General features: G+C 47.8%; 1 protein-coding gene across 1 annotated transcript; it reads right to left on the bottom strand.

Annotated features, from left to right (window-relative positions):
* Positions 1-2,092: 2,092 nt before the first annotated feature.
* Positions 2,093-10,489, bottom strand: KCTD10 (potassium channel tetramerization domain containing 10; the record flags this gene model as incomplete). The annotated part of the gene is made up of 6 exons (XM_082007935.1): positions 2,093-2,311; positions 2,903-3,098; positions 3,835-3,887; positions 4,571-4,660; positions 5,536-5,705; positions 10,282-10,489. The coding sequence occupies 6 exons, from the start codon at positions 10,487-10,489 to the stop codon at positions 2,093-2,095; spliced, it is 936 nt and encodes a 311-aa protein (XP_081864061.1).
* Positions 10,490-13,592: the final 3,103 nt, after the last annotated feature.

The raw sequence follows: 13,592 nt of genomic DNA, 5'->3' as shown, positions 1-13,592 counted from the left end.
ACTTCTACAAACCGAACTGTGTTGCAACCACGTGTAAGTACAGCTTAAAATAGGAGCCTGCAACTGTCAGGACATAGCTGAAGCTGCTGAACTACAGTATAACCGATACATCTGTTTACCGTTGAGCTCTTTCTTACTTATATAAATCAGTAGCTGAAGAAAGAAGAGTGGAGAAGGCAGGTACAACAACCACATCTGCCACAGACTCCAGCTGTCTGTAAATTAGAAAAGTCTTTCGTTACTAGAAAGATGACCTCAGCCTAACTTTGAAATCATTTTAGCTTTCCTTGATGATCCAAAATTGTACCACTGAGCAAACATTTAACGCTTTATTTTAGCCTCTACAGACAAGCTACACATAGTTTGGGATGTAACTGCTATTTGAAAGAGAAGCATTGGAGTAAAGTAGCTGGCAATGCTGACACCACCTTTGGTTTTTAAAATGTTAACATGCCGTTAACAGCCCGGAGCCAGGAGTAGGAATCCTTGCAGCAGGAAGTTGGGCAAAAGCAAATAACTACCTCGCTGAGGAACAGGAACATGGAGCTGCTGCTCTGTATGAGACGTCTGGCCATTAAGGACAGCGCTAGATATTCCAGTGAAGGGTCAAAAAACTCTAGAATAGGCCAAAGTACTCTGGTGTCTGCCAAGGTGCCAGCCTGATTGCAAGTTTAAGACTTCCTACATTGGATTTCTCTCCCTTCTCAGGATTTGTTACATTAACCATAACAGCTGGGGCTCTGTTCATTGTCCTTTAGCATCCAGCCCTGTTGAATAACACATGAGCTTCCACTATAATTGTTACTTGACTCCACAATAGGCAACAAGAGATGAGGAGGTAGATAACAAATTCATTTATAATAGAAAAGTACTCTTAGAAAACTAGACTACATCGGTCTTCTCTACACAACATTTTAGCTCTGCCCTTTCACACAGCTGCCATTTCTGAAAAGGCTTGGAATATGCTCAGGATAAAGTCAAACAAGGAATAACTGCCCCTGGGCCGCTGTCTACTTCTCTTCCCCATGGTACTCGCGTTGCCCTCACTCAAAGCAAGACAATGCTCCTGTATCAGTTACAGAACTGAACTACGGCTGCTGGCCTCCTACCTACACTAGGCTGGCATGGAGTGTTTGAGCCTGCGATGACTACTGCTTTCCCAGCAGTAAAGCAAGCACAGCTTACTGACCGGCGAACCGAGGGAAAGACACTCCTCAGCCGAGACCCGGGGTCAGGCAGAAGTTCTAAGCGCTAACTGGTAGCGGCACCACCCTAAGGAAAAGCAATCGCATACAATTTGCTCCTGCTCTTCCTTCTGGAGAAATTTTAACGCCTCCCACCCTCGAACAGATAAAGCAGGAGCGGGTGTCTGCAGTTCAGTGCTGTAGAAGCTCCACTGAACCCTCTGAGGAGCAGGTTCCCGAGAGCTGTAGGGAGCCACAGCCCAGCCAGCTGGCAAGCTGAGCCCAAGCAGCTCCCCCTGCTCCCTCCCACCGCTCCGAGGGGGCTCCCTCTGCCCCCCAGCACTACAGGAACCGAGTCAGCACGTGCCGTTTGTCCTTCCAGGAGTCACGCCGAGGCACTCCTGAGCTACCAACCCTATCGCCTACAGGCCTGGGGAAAAGGGCGCTCTGCAGTAGCTCTGGTGTGTTTAGATCACTGCATTTCGGACGCCGAGGAGGAGACAGGGTCAATGAGTGCCTGGAGGGAAGGTATGTGGCTGACTGACTCTTTTTTTGTTTGTTTTTTGTTTTGTTTTTAAAGTGCAGGATAATCACTAAAGCCAAAGGAAGCCAGCCCTCTTCCTCTCTAGCCACAAAACTGCAAAGACAAGAGTGCTAAAAATTCAGGGCATTTCTCCAGATGCTCAATAGGTCCTTACAGTATCTATCGTATGCCCAGTAACCTTATTTATTCCTGTCCTAGAACTACGGCATTTAAATACCCCAAATAATCAGGTTTGTTACAAAACGTAATTTACAGACTTTGCTGAACAGAAGTTAAACCACCTGGTCCTCTGCTGCAGATAATCGATCAGACGAAGGGCAGCACCTTCCAGACAGAGCTGCACAGTCTGCGGCTGTTGCTCAGCTCACTGATGCAGATGGGCCCTGTCATCCGGACGTTTAATATGAATTCTTCGCACGCGTTCAATGCGCTCTCGCTCCTCATCTTCTTCTAAGTGATGGGAGCGGCCAGCTGCCCCTCCTGTGGCTTCCAAGAGCGCATTGTCGGGTCCCCTCCCGTCCTGGGACTCGTACAGCAGAATGTTCAGTGTCTCCTCGTAAATGCGAGCTTCTGGAAACTCCACCTGCCCACCCAAAAGAAATACGGTCACTCTAAACTATTGCCAGTCACTGCATGCACCAGGTTACCTCATTTTTACTTCCTAATACCTTTCTGGTTTTAAAATTTCTTAATTGGACTCTAGCCATAGAAATCCTTCCTAGCACAATCGTGTCTGTTTCTGGTTTTGAGACACAGCAACCAGGTGTTGTGGTTTTTTTTCAGACCTGGCCTGCCCGCGGGGCACACTCAGACAGATTTCTCCTGGGAAAGGTAAGAAGGCACAGGGAAGGCATGCCATTGCTCCCCAGGCTCTGCCTTTACGCAGGGATGTACACCAAATGTGGCTGAGTGCACAAGTTTGCCTAAAGAAATAGACTGAACTTGCCTTACGGAACATCACAATTGCCCTGTGTTAAGTGCCACAGCCAAGCAGTCCCCGCCCTAACGAACGCGGAGGATGAGCTCCACTGCGCTGCTCCCACTTTGAATGGCATTGATTATTCTATAGAGACGCTAAACAATGAAAGGAGTGTTCAAAATGGAACAGATGTCAGGATGCCAGTCTGACAGCAGCTGGGCCCGTTGCTGGAAGCATTCAGGGATTTACTCGTACCTTTGTCTGTTTTTTCTCAGTAGCATAAACAATGGAAGTGCAACAGACTTCAGCAATCTTCCGCCCCTGCCCGTAAAAAGACCAGCAGCAGATCTCATCTCCAATCACATCTTTTATAAAGAGCACTCTCCCGTTAAACCTCAAGGACAGCTTATCGAATAGCTCAATGTTCTTCAGCATGTTGTCGTCCGAGTTGCTGTGAAAGATGAAGGCAGGCAGCAGTCACGTTGAGGTAATTAAGACAGCACACAGAATAGAAGGGGGGTTCAGGCAGTGAGAATTTACAGGCCCGTACGCACAGTTTCCTTTGACTTACTGTGTCTCTACCAAGGTAGTGTTTACGGTTGGTATCCAGGACTGCAGTGGATAACTCATTTGACTAGTACAAGCAGGAAAACCTGCTGCTGAAGAAGCAGTAATATGACATCAACAGTACTGTGAATAATACTGCCCAAGGCCATTTCATTTGTGAACAAAATTCTATCACTCAAATGAAACCATTCCTAAGCTCAAGCTCAGCATCTGATGGAAACAGCATTACATCATGAAACGTATATGGACATAAAGAAAGGGGGACAAGGTCCCAGACTTGATGATTTTGCCACTTACTGAGAACATTGCACCATGGAAGGCTTCCTGTATTCAACTAATGTGCTGTAGCCCGTGGGGAATGCAGGCCAGCAGTTGGCCAGGAGCCTCTGCCAGCTGCACCTAAGTATTAGAGGAACTTCTCTGGCACAGAAATAGCACACGCTTAGCCTTCCATTGATGACAGTAGGCTCCCTTCTGACTAAAGTTTTAAATTAATTGGGGAAAAAAAAAGTGCTTGCCAACACCAATCTGTCATTGGTTCCGAGTGAAGAAAAAACAAATGCTTATCATGGATTTTAGTCTATGAAAAACTTCAAAGAATTCCAGCTGAAGTAATTTACCTGGTGTAGGAATATTTGTTGTTGCTTCTGTTATATAGCAACTTCACTGCTGGCTGTAAAAAACAAACCACATATCAGTTACAGGAAGTGCAGTAAGAGCTGGAATCTCAGCTCAGTCTAAGACCCCACAACAAAAAAGTTGCAATATGATATGACACCATCAGGCCCAAGCCCAGTGGAATTTTGTTGTTGTTGTTACTGTCATTGCCATGCATGGGTCAGCAATGGGACTGCAATCCCTTCTGACCCCTTCTGTAACTAGAACATAACCTGTTCTCGCCCCCCCTCTTGCCAAGGCTAATCATTATCACCAGCATCCTCCCCTCTACCTGCCTCAGCAAGCAGGCTTCCAGAAACGGAAGTCATTGATTCACTTTAGCTAAAAAAACCCATCTGTTGTTAATAACCAGAGTGGACAAATAAATGGAAGATCTAATAGCCCCGAGGATCTGCTCGATCAGCCTGCTGCTGCCTACGCCCTCTATTTTAATAACTTGCATGGAGAAACACATGGCCAGGCCCAGCCTGAGCAACGTTTGACTTCTAATTCAGCAGAAATGTTTAGTCTGCTGTAGATTTTCAGTGCTTTGCAGTTCAACAGTTGAAGTGCATGTATTTTAGGGTAAGCCCGTTGTTGAAAACTATTTTCTACAGAATACTTGGTCAAGGTCCCATGCAAGCCCGGGGCAGCAGGCCAGCACCCTCCCACGCCATGGCACAGCCCGGCCTCTCTCACCTTGTTAGAAGTGGCTATAAGTTTTTGCTCTTCTTTGGAAGACGTGATGACTGGTACCTTGCAGAACGGTTCGTATGCATCTTTGTTCTGCTGAAACAAGAATCAAACAGCAGCTGAATGTAAATAGGCCTTAGGGCACATTCATATTAACTGGGAAGCTCCTGCATATTCTGTGCTGTAGAGTTCAGTGAGCAACATGTCCCTACAGGGCAATGAGTGGCCATTTCTGGTCCATGCTCTGAACCAGGCTGGCACTCCAGCTACCAGGCAGCGTTCCTCTGGGACCACCCGAGATGTCCACTTCTGCTCTCTACCACTCTGCAAGCACAGGGACTGAATGTTATGCACCTACTTAAATGGAAGGATCTGGAATATGGCTTCACTCAAGCATGACACCAGTAACAGTGGCTTCAAACCTAAGAGGAGCACCTCAGAGGAAAACAAAGAACAAAACAGGACTCCCAGCAGGCTTCTTGTATGGCTACCACGGATACAAGAAGCTGCTCTGGTCTGGCCCAAAGACCTACCCCATTCTGGTTGATGCTGGAAGTATTAACTTTTGTCACAGAACTTGCACTGATGAACGGATCATTTCACCATGTAAAACCCTGACAGCAGCAAAGAACACGGCAGAGGAGCCAGGCTGCTGCTCCTTGCACACTCCCAGGAGTCAGTGGAGGGAAACTGAGCAACTGATTCTGTATTCTACAGCCCTCACTGTAGATGGGTAGCACTAAATGTTGAGAAAAACTCAGTACTTTTTTCTGGATGTGACCAGACTCCAGCAGTGCTGATCAATGACATGAAGTATTTCAATTTCATCCCACCCTCAAAAAGGCACCAAGTGGAGACCAGCAGAAAATCTTGCTCTGCCCAGATGCCGCTTCCCACCCAGAGCAGCCTCCTCTTCTTGACCCCTCATTGCAGCCAGAGTAACCTGACTCCTCCTTAGCTCTGCGACCTACCTGCAAGGCTGCTTGGCACTCGTCCACCAGCCCCTGGACCAGGTAGTACTTTGCTTCAGCCAACAACTCTTCTATCTCCCTGCGGCTCTCAGGGAGCGGCACAGCCCCGTCACGCAGGTAGTTCAGTATTGTCCCAAAATGTTTTCCACAGCGGTCGATCAGGATCCAGCCTAGGGACAGAAGAAGACCACAATAGAGCAGGAGCAGAGGCAAACATGGCAAAAGGCCTTGACACTGGCCTGGGACTGCTGTATCAAGCAGGTTCCTGCCAAGAGAGACAAACTCCAGTTCCTTACTTGAGCTGGCGAGCAGAGAGCACAGGGAGTTTATCGTCTCCTCCTCCATTTCAAGTGCAGAGTATGTGGGGAGTAAGGTAGGAAGCTCACTTGTTTCTCATAGTTCCCCTGTTATTAACAAATGATTAACTGAAACAGAGGAATGAATTCTCAAACTAACCAGCTCTGTTCTTCCTCTACTCCTGAAGTCCTGACACATTATTATTTTCTTGTCTTCTTAGGGCCCTGTTACATACACGTGTGGCTGTTTCTTACAGCCAGCTTACTACAGCCAACCAGACATGACTGTCTAAAGGCTGTTGCACCTGAACACAACCCGGGGACCCACCATGGTCCACCATCTCCAGTAGATGTCCAAAAAGGTTGGCAAGAGTAAGGCAGCACAGACTTTGGCAGTGTCATGGCAAACACAGTTTCAGTCTCTATATTCCCAAAGTGCATGAATTTGGTAGAACAAAATGTTTAGTAGCACAGTGCCTTAAACTGCTGAAAGACATGACATGACAGCATGCGTAAGCAGAATGTAATGTACACCCCCTGCCCTGGAGCTCACCAGTGTTGCTATGTACTGACAACGGTGTGAAGAAAAGGAAACAGAGCTACAACCAAAATGCTTTCCAGCTAGCTGGCAATCAAAGGATCTGCACTTCACCTCTTGTTGCCAGGCTGTTGCCCGAATCAGGCCAGACCCTGAGAAATGTGAGGCAATGGTGAGGCTCGAGTTTCCATAAATGAACAGATGGCCACTCTTACGGGCTGCAGCTTAGGAATGCAGTGAGGAAACGCTTGTGGGGAAGGAGTCATATTTTGGACAAATAAGGAAAGTAGGTTAAAGCAGAGCCTGTATGTTCTGCATGAATGGAATTACTAGTAAAGTCTGAACATTTGGTTCAAGTTGGAAAGTGAACACAGCCCTTTCATGCTGCTCTGTGGAAAACTGAGACACTCTCCAGCAGTTTACTACAGGCACTCCATCTCCCTCGTTACCCTGCTGTCTACATAAAACACAATGTGTGCTCGCAATTGTAATTTTACAGACTGTAATAACAAACTAGAAAGCTGGAGGCAGGAAAATTAGAGACAGAGAAATCAAAGAACAAAAGACCGATCCAGGCTAATGAAGATAGTATACCTATCCAACCAGAGCAGAAAAAAGCCCATTTGTCAGTGCAGAGGTATGTAAAGCAAGATCTCCCTTCTAAAGAGAAGAGGGAGCACAAGACACGGCAATAAACAAGGACATCCATATTCCACAAACGTGGCCTTTGACAGAGTTTACTAGAGTACACCGAAGTGTAGAGAAGTAAAGGGCAGGCTGAGAGCAGAACTAGGATCCCCAAAATTCTTTGTTATCATCTCTGCTGTCATTTCCTCCGCAGGCTGTAAAAATCTGCTGCAACTTTATGTTTACAGATGGCGAAACCAAAGCAGAGTTGCTCACTTTCATGTGGAAGGGGAATGAGAAAATATTTCAAGCAGCATTGCAAAATACAAGCGACTGCTAAAACAGCTTTCAAAAAACCTTCTGTTTTAACCAAACAGCCAAGCATGCAGCCAAAGCGAGATGACTCACAGGAAAACAACCCTGCTGCCACTCAGTCACAGCTGTGCAGAGCCTAAGAAGTGGGTTTCAGCTATAGTCTTTTAAAGCCATTTTTTAATTGCAGGGCCCTGTGATGCATTTACTGAGGTAGGAATATATAAACCATGAATTGTATGTATACACTTTAGACTTTTAGGAAATCAATCTTTTGTTTTACAAGAAGTCTCAGGGACAGCATCCAAACGCTCAAACTAATCCAGACTACATTTTCTGACCAAGCCTTGACAGATGAAACAGTGGCCTGACACTGAAGACTGCCTGATGCTCAACAGTCTTCCTAGCAGCTGAACAAAAAACATGCATCTCGATCAACTGGTTACAGCAGTGGGGAGTGAGGAAAAATTCCCACTGCAGAAAAGAAAATTGGAAACAGATGGATGCACCTGGAAAACTCACATCCTTCTATCTGCTCATTACCATAAAAATAAAATTTTCAAAATATGATGATTTGCTACAGTTCATAAACAATTTCTGAGCTGGAAATCATCATCTGCCACCCACCGCGAGAGAACTCCAGTCTTTTCTCCTACGGCCCAACTAACAGCATGTTGCAATTGTTAAGCTTTGAGAAAGAGCTGGGGAGATGGTGCTGGGGTCAGAAGAATGCATCTAAACAAAGAGGAGGACCCCGTGTGACACATTCCGCAGACTGTTTAAAAACTGTACTCCTTCCAGTTTCTCTGCAAGTCTGGCTTCTTTTCCCAAGGAACACTTTGTTTTGTGCCAGATTTTGGGTGTGACCAATTAGCAGTATTTTGAAGAATTTCAGATAAAAACACTTTCCTTTAACAGATATAACGTTATTGTCCCAGTTTCCAGCATCACGCCAGGCAAGGAGAGATAAAGCAAGAACTACTGCAATGGGAGTGTCTCAGTTACAACATACAGGAAGTATCAAATTCCTATTAAAACACAACTGGCTAAATGGAACAATCCCACACAGACACTGTGGGATTTACAGCAAAATAAACCTGCGATTTAATGTCTCAAGCAGGATATTTTAGCAGATTAAACTCTGGTTACCCTCCTATCAGCAGTAATATTGTCAGCTGCTCTCCAGCAAAAAGTACCTGCACTTTCACAGACTCCGAGCCTTGGGAACATGATGTACCAGCACTCCTGCCATACCTGCTCAGAACGCCCAGAGGAAGTGCTGAGACCATGCCAGAGTGGGCTTCCAAAATTTATTTGGAATTTCCAATCCACTTCCAAACTGAAGGACTTGAGAAGTCTCAAATTACAAAATTTTGTGAAACACAGAGCAGCTTTACGGAGGGGCAGGAGGATCCTTTTGGAGTTGTCTGAAGTTTAGCAGCAAGGGGAGAGGTCTTCAATGAACTGATTCACAACCCTTCCGCTAGAATACCCCTCCAGTCTTCCCAGTAAGGGTGCCAATTCCCATTTGACAGTTGTCTTTTTTTTTTCAGTTGGGCCCACAGGCTGGCTTTTTTATTCAACCTGCACAGACCCAGCACAGGTAGCCCAGAGATCCTTTGATCTGGAGCCCACAAACCATGGCACTGATGTTAATGCTTTACAACAGCTGAAACTTGCAAAAGGCATGGTATAACACCTGGAAGAATGCAGCTTTCCCCCCCCCCCCCAGCTTAAATATAAGGACTTATAGCTAAAACAGGAATATTCAGATAATTATGTTGTATTTTTTACAATTTTTTCCTCCAAATCCAATTCCTCCTATCTCAAGAAAGCTTATCACAAGAGCCCTACTAAATCCATGACTTGTTCCATAAGACCTCTAAATATAGACTATTCTAAAGCACGCAAAACTAAGTCCAATTGATCTAACCACGAACTACATTTCCTATGCTTTCAGCAAGTTCAAACAAAATTTTCAAATAATTAGCTAGTCACAAGAAAGGTATTTTGAACCTTTAGGCTCAGTGATGCAGTAGCTATTGTTAGAGACAAGGTATCCAAGCCCACAAACATAGTTACGAACAAAACATCAGGGCATAAGTAGAAAACTGTGTTTCCAATTAAACTCTGTAACACCCCCACAATATGAGAATGCCAATATAAAAATATGCTACCAGTTGCAGTTATCATAAGCACGTTTTAGCTATATTACTAATTTAAACATAAATGTTTTAAAGAATCTCAGCAGAAGAGAAAATCAATGTATCAGGTAAGGAAGTGAAGTATTTGAGCACTGCTCCTTTAGAAGACTGTAGTTTGACATACTGCACATTTCTTCTTTCCAGATAGGTATAACGTGGAGACATCCCTTTGCTAGCTCTGTCCTTTTATTGTCAGTAATACTACAGCAAATTTTCTAAAAATTTTGCAACTAATTTTGTTTCTGTGAAGCAAACAATCAATACTCTTACTAAAAAATAGTTTCATTTAAAAAAAATCAGCTTTTAGGTCATAACCCCTCCCCAGTCTTCAGAGTGAATTTCATACTTGTATTTGAGGTATGGAAACAAAATGAGGGAACTGCTTTCTGAGCTTCAAAGTAAATACGCAAGTCCTGACTCACAGTTTCTTAATCACTATCCCCACCATTTTCCATATGCTTAAGAGCTTTAGCGTTAGTATTTCAAAAGAAAAAGACAGCCTGTGCTATCTGGGCCTGACAGGAGCCTTGGGACTTGTTACCATCCTTTTGTTATTTAGACAACTATTCAAGTCATACATGTCTTTTTTTCCACATCTCTTCTCAGTTGTCTAAGCTAGAAGTTTTAACACTAATAAAATGTAGAAGTATCTAGGCCTATGTTTAGATGTTCCTCTCTGTTTTCTAGTATTTTTCTCCAACCCCTTCTGACCTGCTTTCACTGAAGAGGAAGGAAGTCGGTGTGAGGGTTGTGGGGAGCAGCCCCTTACCTTCGCTGTCTGTGAGGACTTCCATTCGGCCACTGAACATGGCCTTGAGCATAGTGTCCTGCTTGGTCAGGGTCTGCATGGTGGTGTAGTAGAGGGCACCGCCAATGTTCAGCTTGACATACTTGGAGCTCGGACTAGTCCCTTTGAAGGAGGTAGTGCGAGTCGCAGCCGCCGGCACTGCTGAGCTCACCACACTTTCTCCCGACATCTCTTCCTGCAAGCAAGGAGTTACCAGTTAGACCAGCAGTTCCACTGCATGACACCCAACTTCATGTTACCATTGGTTATTTTACACAGAAGTAGTCATAGATGTGCTGGGCACCATCAGCCTCGGCTCCTCTCTGCCTCTTTGCAAAGTTCTCAAATGTTTTAGACGTCTAACTTTCTGGAGAAAGATGTCTTCTTTCTGACAGTGGCATAAACCAGCAAAAGAACATAAATCAACTCAGCCAGCAAAGAACACTGTGAAAGCCAAGCAGCATTTCAAAAGCCAGTGCTTTCCCACAAAAACTGCGTTCGTTTCTTTCACAACTTCTACAGCTTAAGCTCTTACTTCATTAACAATCTGGTAAGTAACTGGGCAATTCCCAATACACAAAGTCTGAGCAGGCAACTCCTATATGTTAAAATGCAGACTATCCAACAATCTTCTGGAGGCTTTTTTTCCTTAAAGCATATGTGGCTTTACAGGGAGCACACACAAGCTTCCCACTCTCTTCCTTGCACATCGGATTTCTCAGTACACCAGAACCCGATGTCCAACATCACCCACTACCTCTGCCCGCAGTCCCCGGACAAAGTGGACTCCAGTCAGCTAATGAGGTCACACACTGTACCAGGAACATGTTAGCTTAGCACTGCAAATGCTCCGAGAGCCGCTAACGATAAATCCTTAATCAAGCTGTGTCTCTGCAGTTAACTGTTTTGCCTCACAACCTGACGGGATGGGATGATTAACGCTCCGCCACCTCAGGCAGATCCAGGTCCTACAACTTCCAGAGCACACTGGCTGACTCCGGTACTGAATGATTTTTGCTCCGCTGTCATGACAAGCAGAACTATCAGATTGGCAAATCTGAATGGAGCTGTAGTTACGTGTCCACAGCGCATTTCACAAGGCGAGGAAGCGGGATGGGCAGGGATGGCCCCAGGAGACCATTTCCCTCTGCCACAGAGACGGCCCAGGGCTCTCTGGTGTGCAAAGCCACCAGCCTCAGACCCTCCCTCACGTTCCCTCCTCCCTCCAGCAGCTGATCACCCCCGCCGCCCAGCCAGGAACAGTACCCCAGGTCCCAGAACGGGATCCTGCGCTGCAGCACGACCCAGCGCAGCAGGCCACAGCCCAGCACCCTGCTACGCACACGGCACAGAGCCGCGGGGCTGCACCCCGAGCCCCCCAGGCCTGCCCTCCCCAAACCACGCCAGCCTCTGGCCAAAGGCCAGCCTGGCAGGACCGGACCCTCCCCGCACACGTGAAAACCAGACTGTGGGCATGCCGACTTTTGGGAGCCGGATCCCGCCCAGGACCCCTGTACCAGCTCCCCGCTCTCTGAGCACCCCAACCTTGGGAGCTGCACCACCCACCCCAACCTTGGGAACTGAAACCACCCAAACCCCGCACCGCCCCCACTCCCCCTGCATCCCACCCTGGGGGCCGGATCCCCAAATCCTGCCTCACCCCAACCCCCTGCCCCCCAGGCCAGCGCCCCCTCGCCCCCCGGGGAAGGACCCCCACCCGCGCACTCCGACCGCAGTTGGCAGCCCCCCTCCTCCTCCTCATCAGCCACCCCCACCTCCGCGGCCCAGAGACCCCCGGCCCCCCGCGCCGCCTCACCATGAACGGCGCAGCGCAGCCCCACAGACCGAGCGAGCGGGAGCGCCGGGGCGGGGGGAACTTCCGCCCCTCGGGCGTCACTTCCGCCACAGCCCGGGTGCGCCACCAAACCCTTCCGATGTTCTGCTCGGCTTCCCCGAGCGGTGCCGCGCTGTGCTCCCGCCTGCCGGGCTCAGCTCGGCCCGGCCCGACTTACACGGCAGCAGCGAGACACAGGCCGGCTGTTCTCTCTGCGCCGAGCGGGCGAGCGGAACGGCAGCGGCAGTGCGAGTTGCCGGCCGGACCCGGAGCGCGGACACGGGGTACGAGGCGGGGGCTGCCGGGCAACGGGGCTGCTGGCCTCGGCCTCGGCGGCGACGGAGCTGCCCCGGGGCCGCTCGGCCCAGCCCGGCCAGGCCCTACCTCTGGCTGTGGCGCAGGCGACGGCGGGGCAAGGGTGAGAGTCTGGGGGGGGCTGTAGGGCGGGGGACTGTGAGGAGCGGCTGGTGGGGCCCGGCGGGGTGGGCTGCGCGTCAGGCGCTTTGGGCCCGGGGTGGCTGTGGGGCTGCGGGGGTTCTGGGATGGGTATTTGGGGCTGTGGGGTCTCGTGGTGAAGAGGTGGGCGTGTGGGTCTTTGCTGGCTGTTTTGTGACCCCACGGTGGGGCCTGCCCCAGCTCTGGGGAAGTGGGAAACACTCGCTCCGGGGTGACTGCTGCTCAGGTCTCGACGGTGCTCAGGGGCCTGGCACACTTGAGGCTGGCCTTCGCTTTTGTCACACATCAGATTGTTTTTTCCCACTCTGAACTGTCAGGAGCTACATGTACCAGTGATGACAATTAGCGGTGGTGCTGCTTCTCCTCTCCTGAAGCTTTTCTGACTTCACATTTTCTTGAGGGTGTAACAAGAGGTAAGTCTGGTCAAAAGGACTTAGAACTGTAAAGGTAAAGAGTAAATCCCCAAATCATCTGCAAGTAATGTGCTTATCTGTGCAGGAGCTGCCTGAAGCCAGTGGACGAGGATCATGTTTGTATATAAATGATTATCGCACACTTCTCTTGAAGAAGTAAGCCCTCAGGTGAGTTCATTTTTAAGTATTTATAAAGGTATTGTTGACTCTGTGCATTTTGTGTTCTTGAGTGGCAATAAATTAGCTTCCAAGTGTCTCTTGTGCCTTTCTCTCTGCCTATAGAATTGTTCTTCTATGTTATCTGCAAAGAAGAAAATGAAAACAGCTAAGACTGGAAAGGGGATTTGGAGTACAGGGAGTGGAACACACTTTTGTGTGTTGCTTTTTGTGTGTTGCTTTTTGTGTGTTGCTTTTTGTGTGTTGCTTTTTGTGTGTTGCTTTTTGTGGTGCCAGCACACTGTGTTGCTGTTGTTGTTCTTAAAATCTACTTGCCCGCAGTAGGTTGAGGGCTTTGCTGGAATGATTCAGATATCAATGTGTTTTCTTATTGCAGTCCCATTGACAAGTAACTTGGGCTTTGCCGAGGCTGT

This window comes from Phaethon aethereus (genome assembly GCF_964289735.1).
Source record: "Phaethon aethereus genome assembly, chromosome: 17".
Taxonomy (NCBI): domain Eukaryota; kingdom Metazoa; phylum Chordata; class Aves; order Phaethontiformes; family Phaethontidae; genus Phaethon; species Phaethon aethereus.
This window is presented reverse-complemented; position numbering and strand designations above follow the sequence as displayed.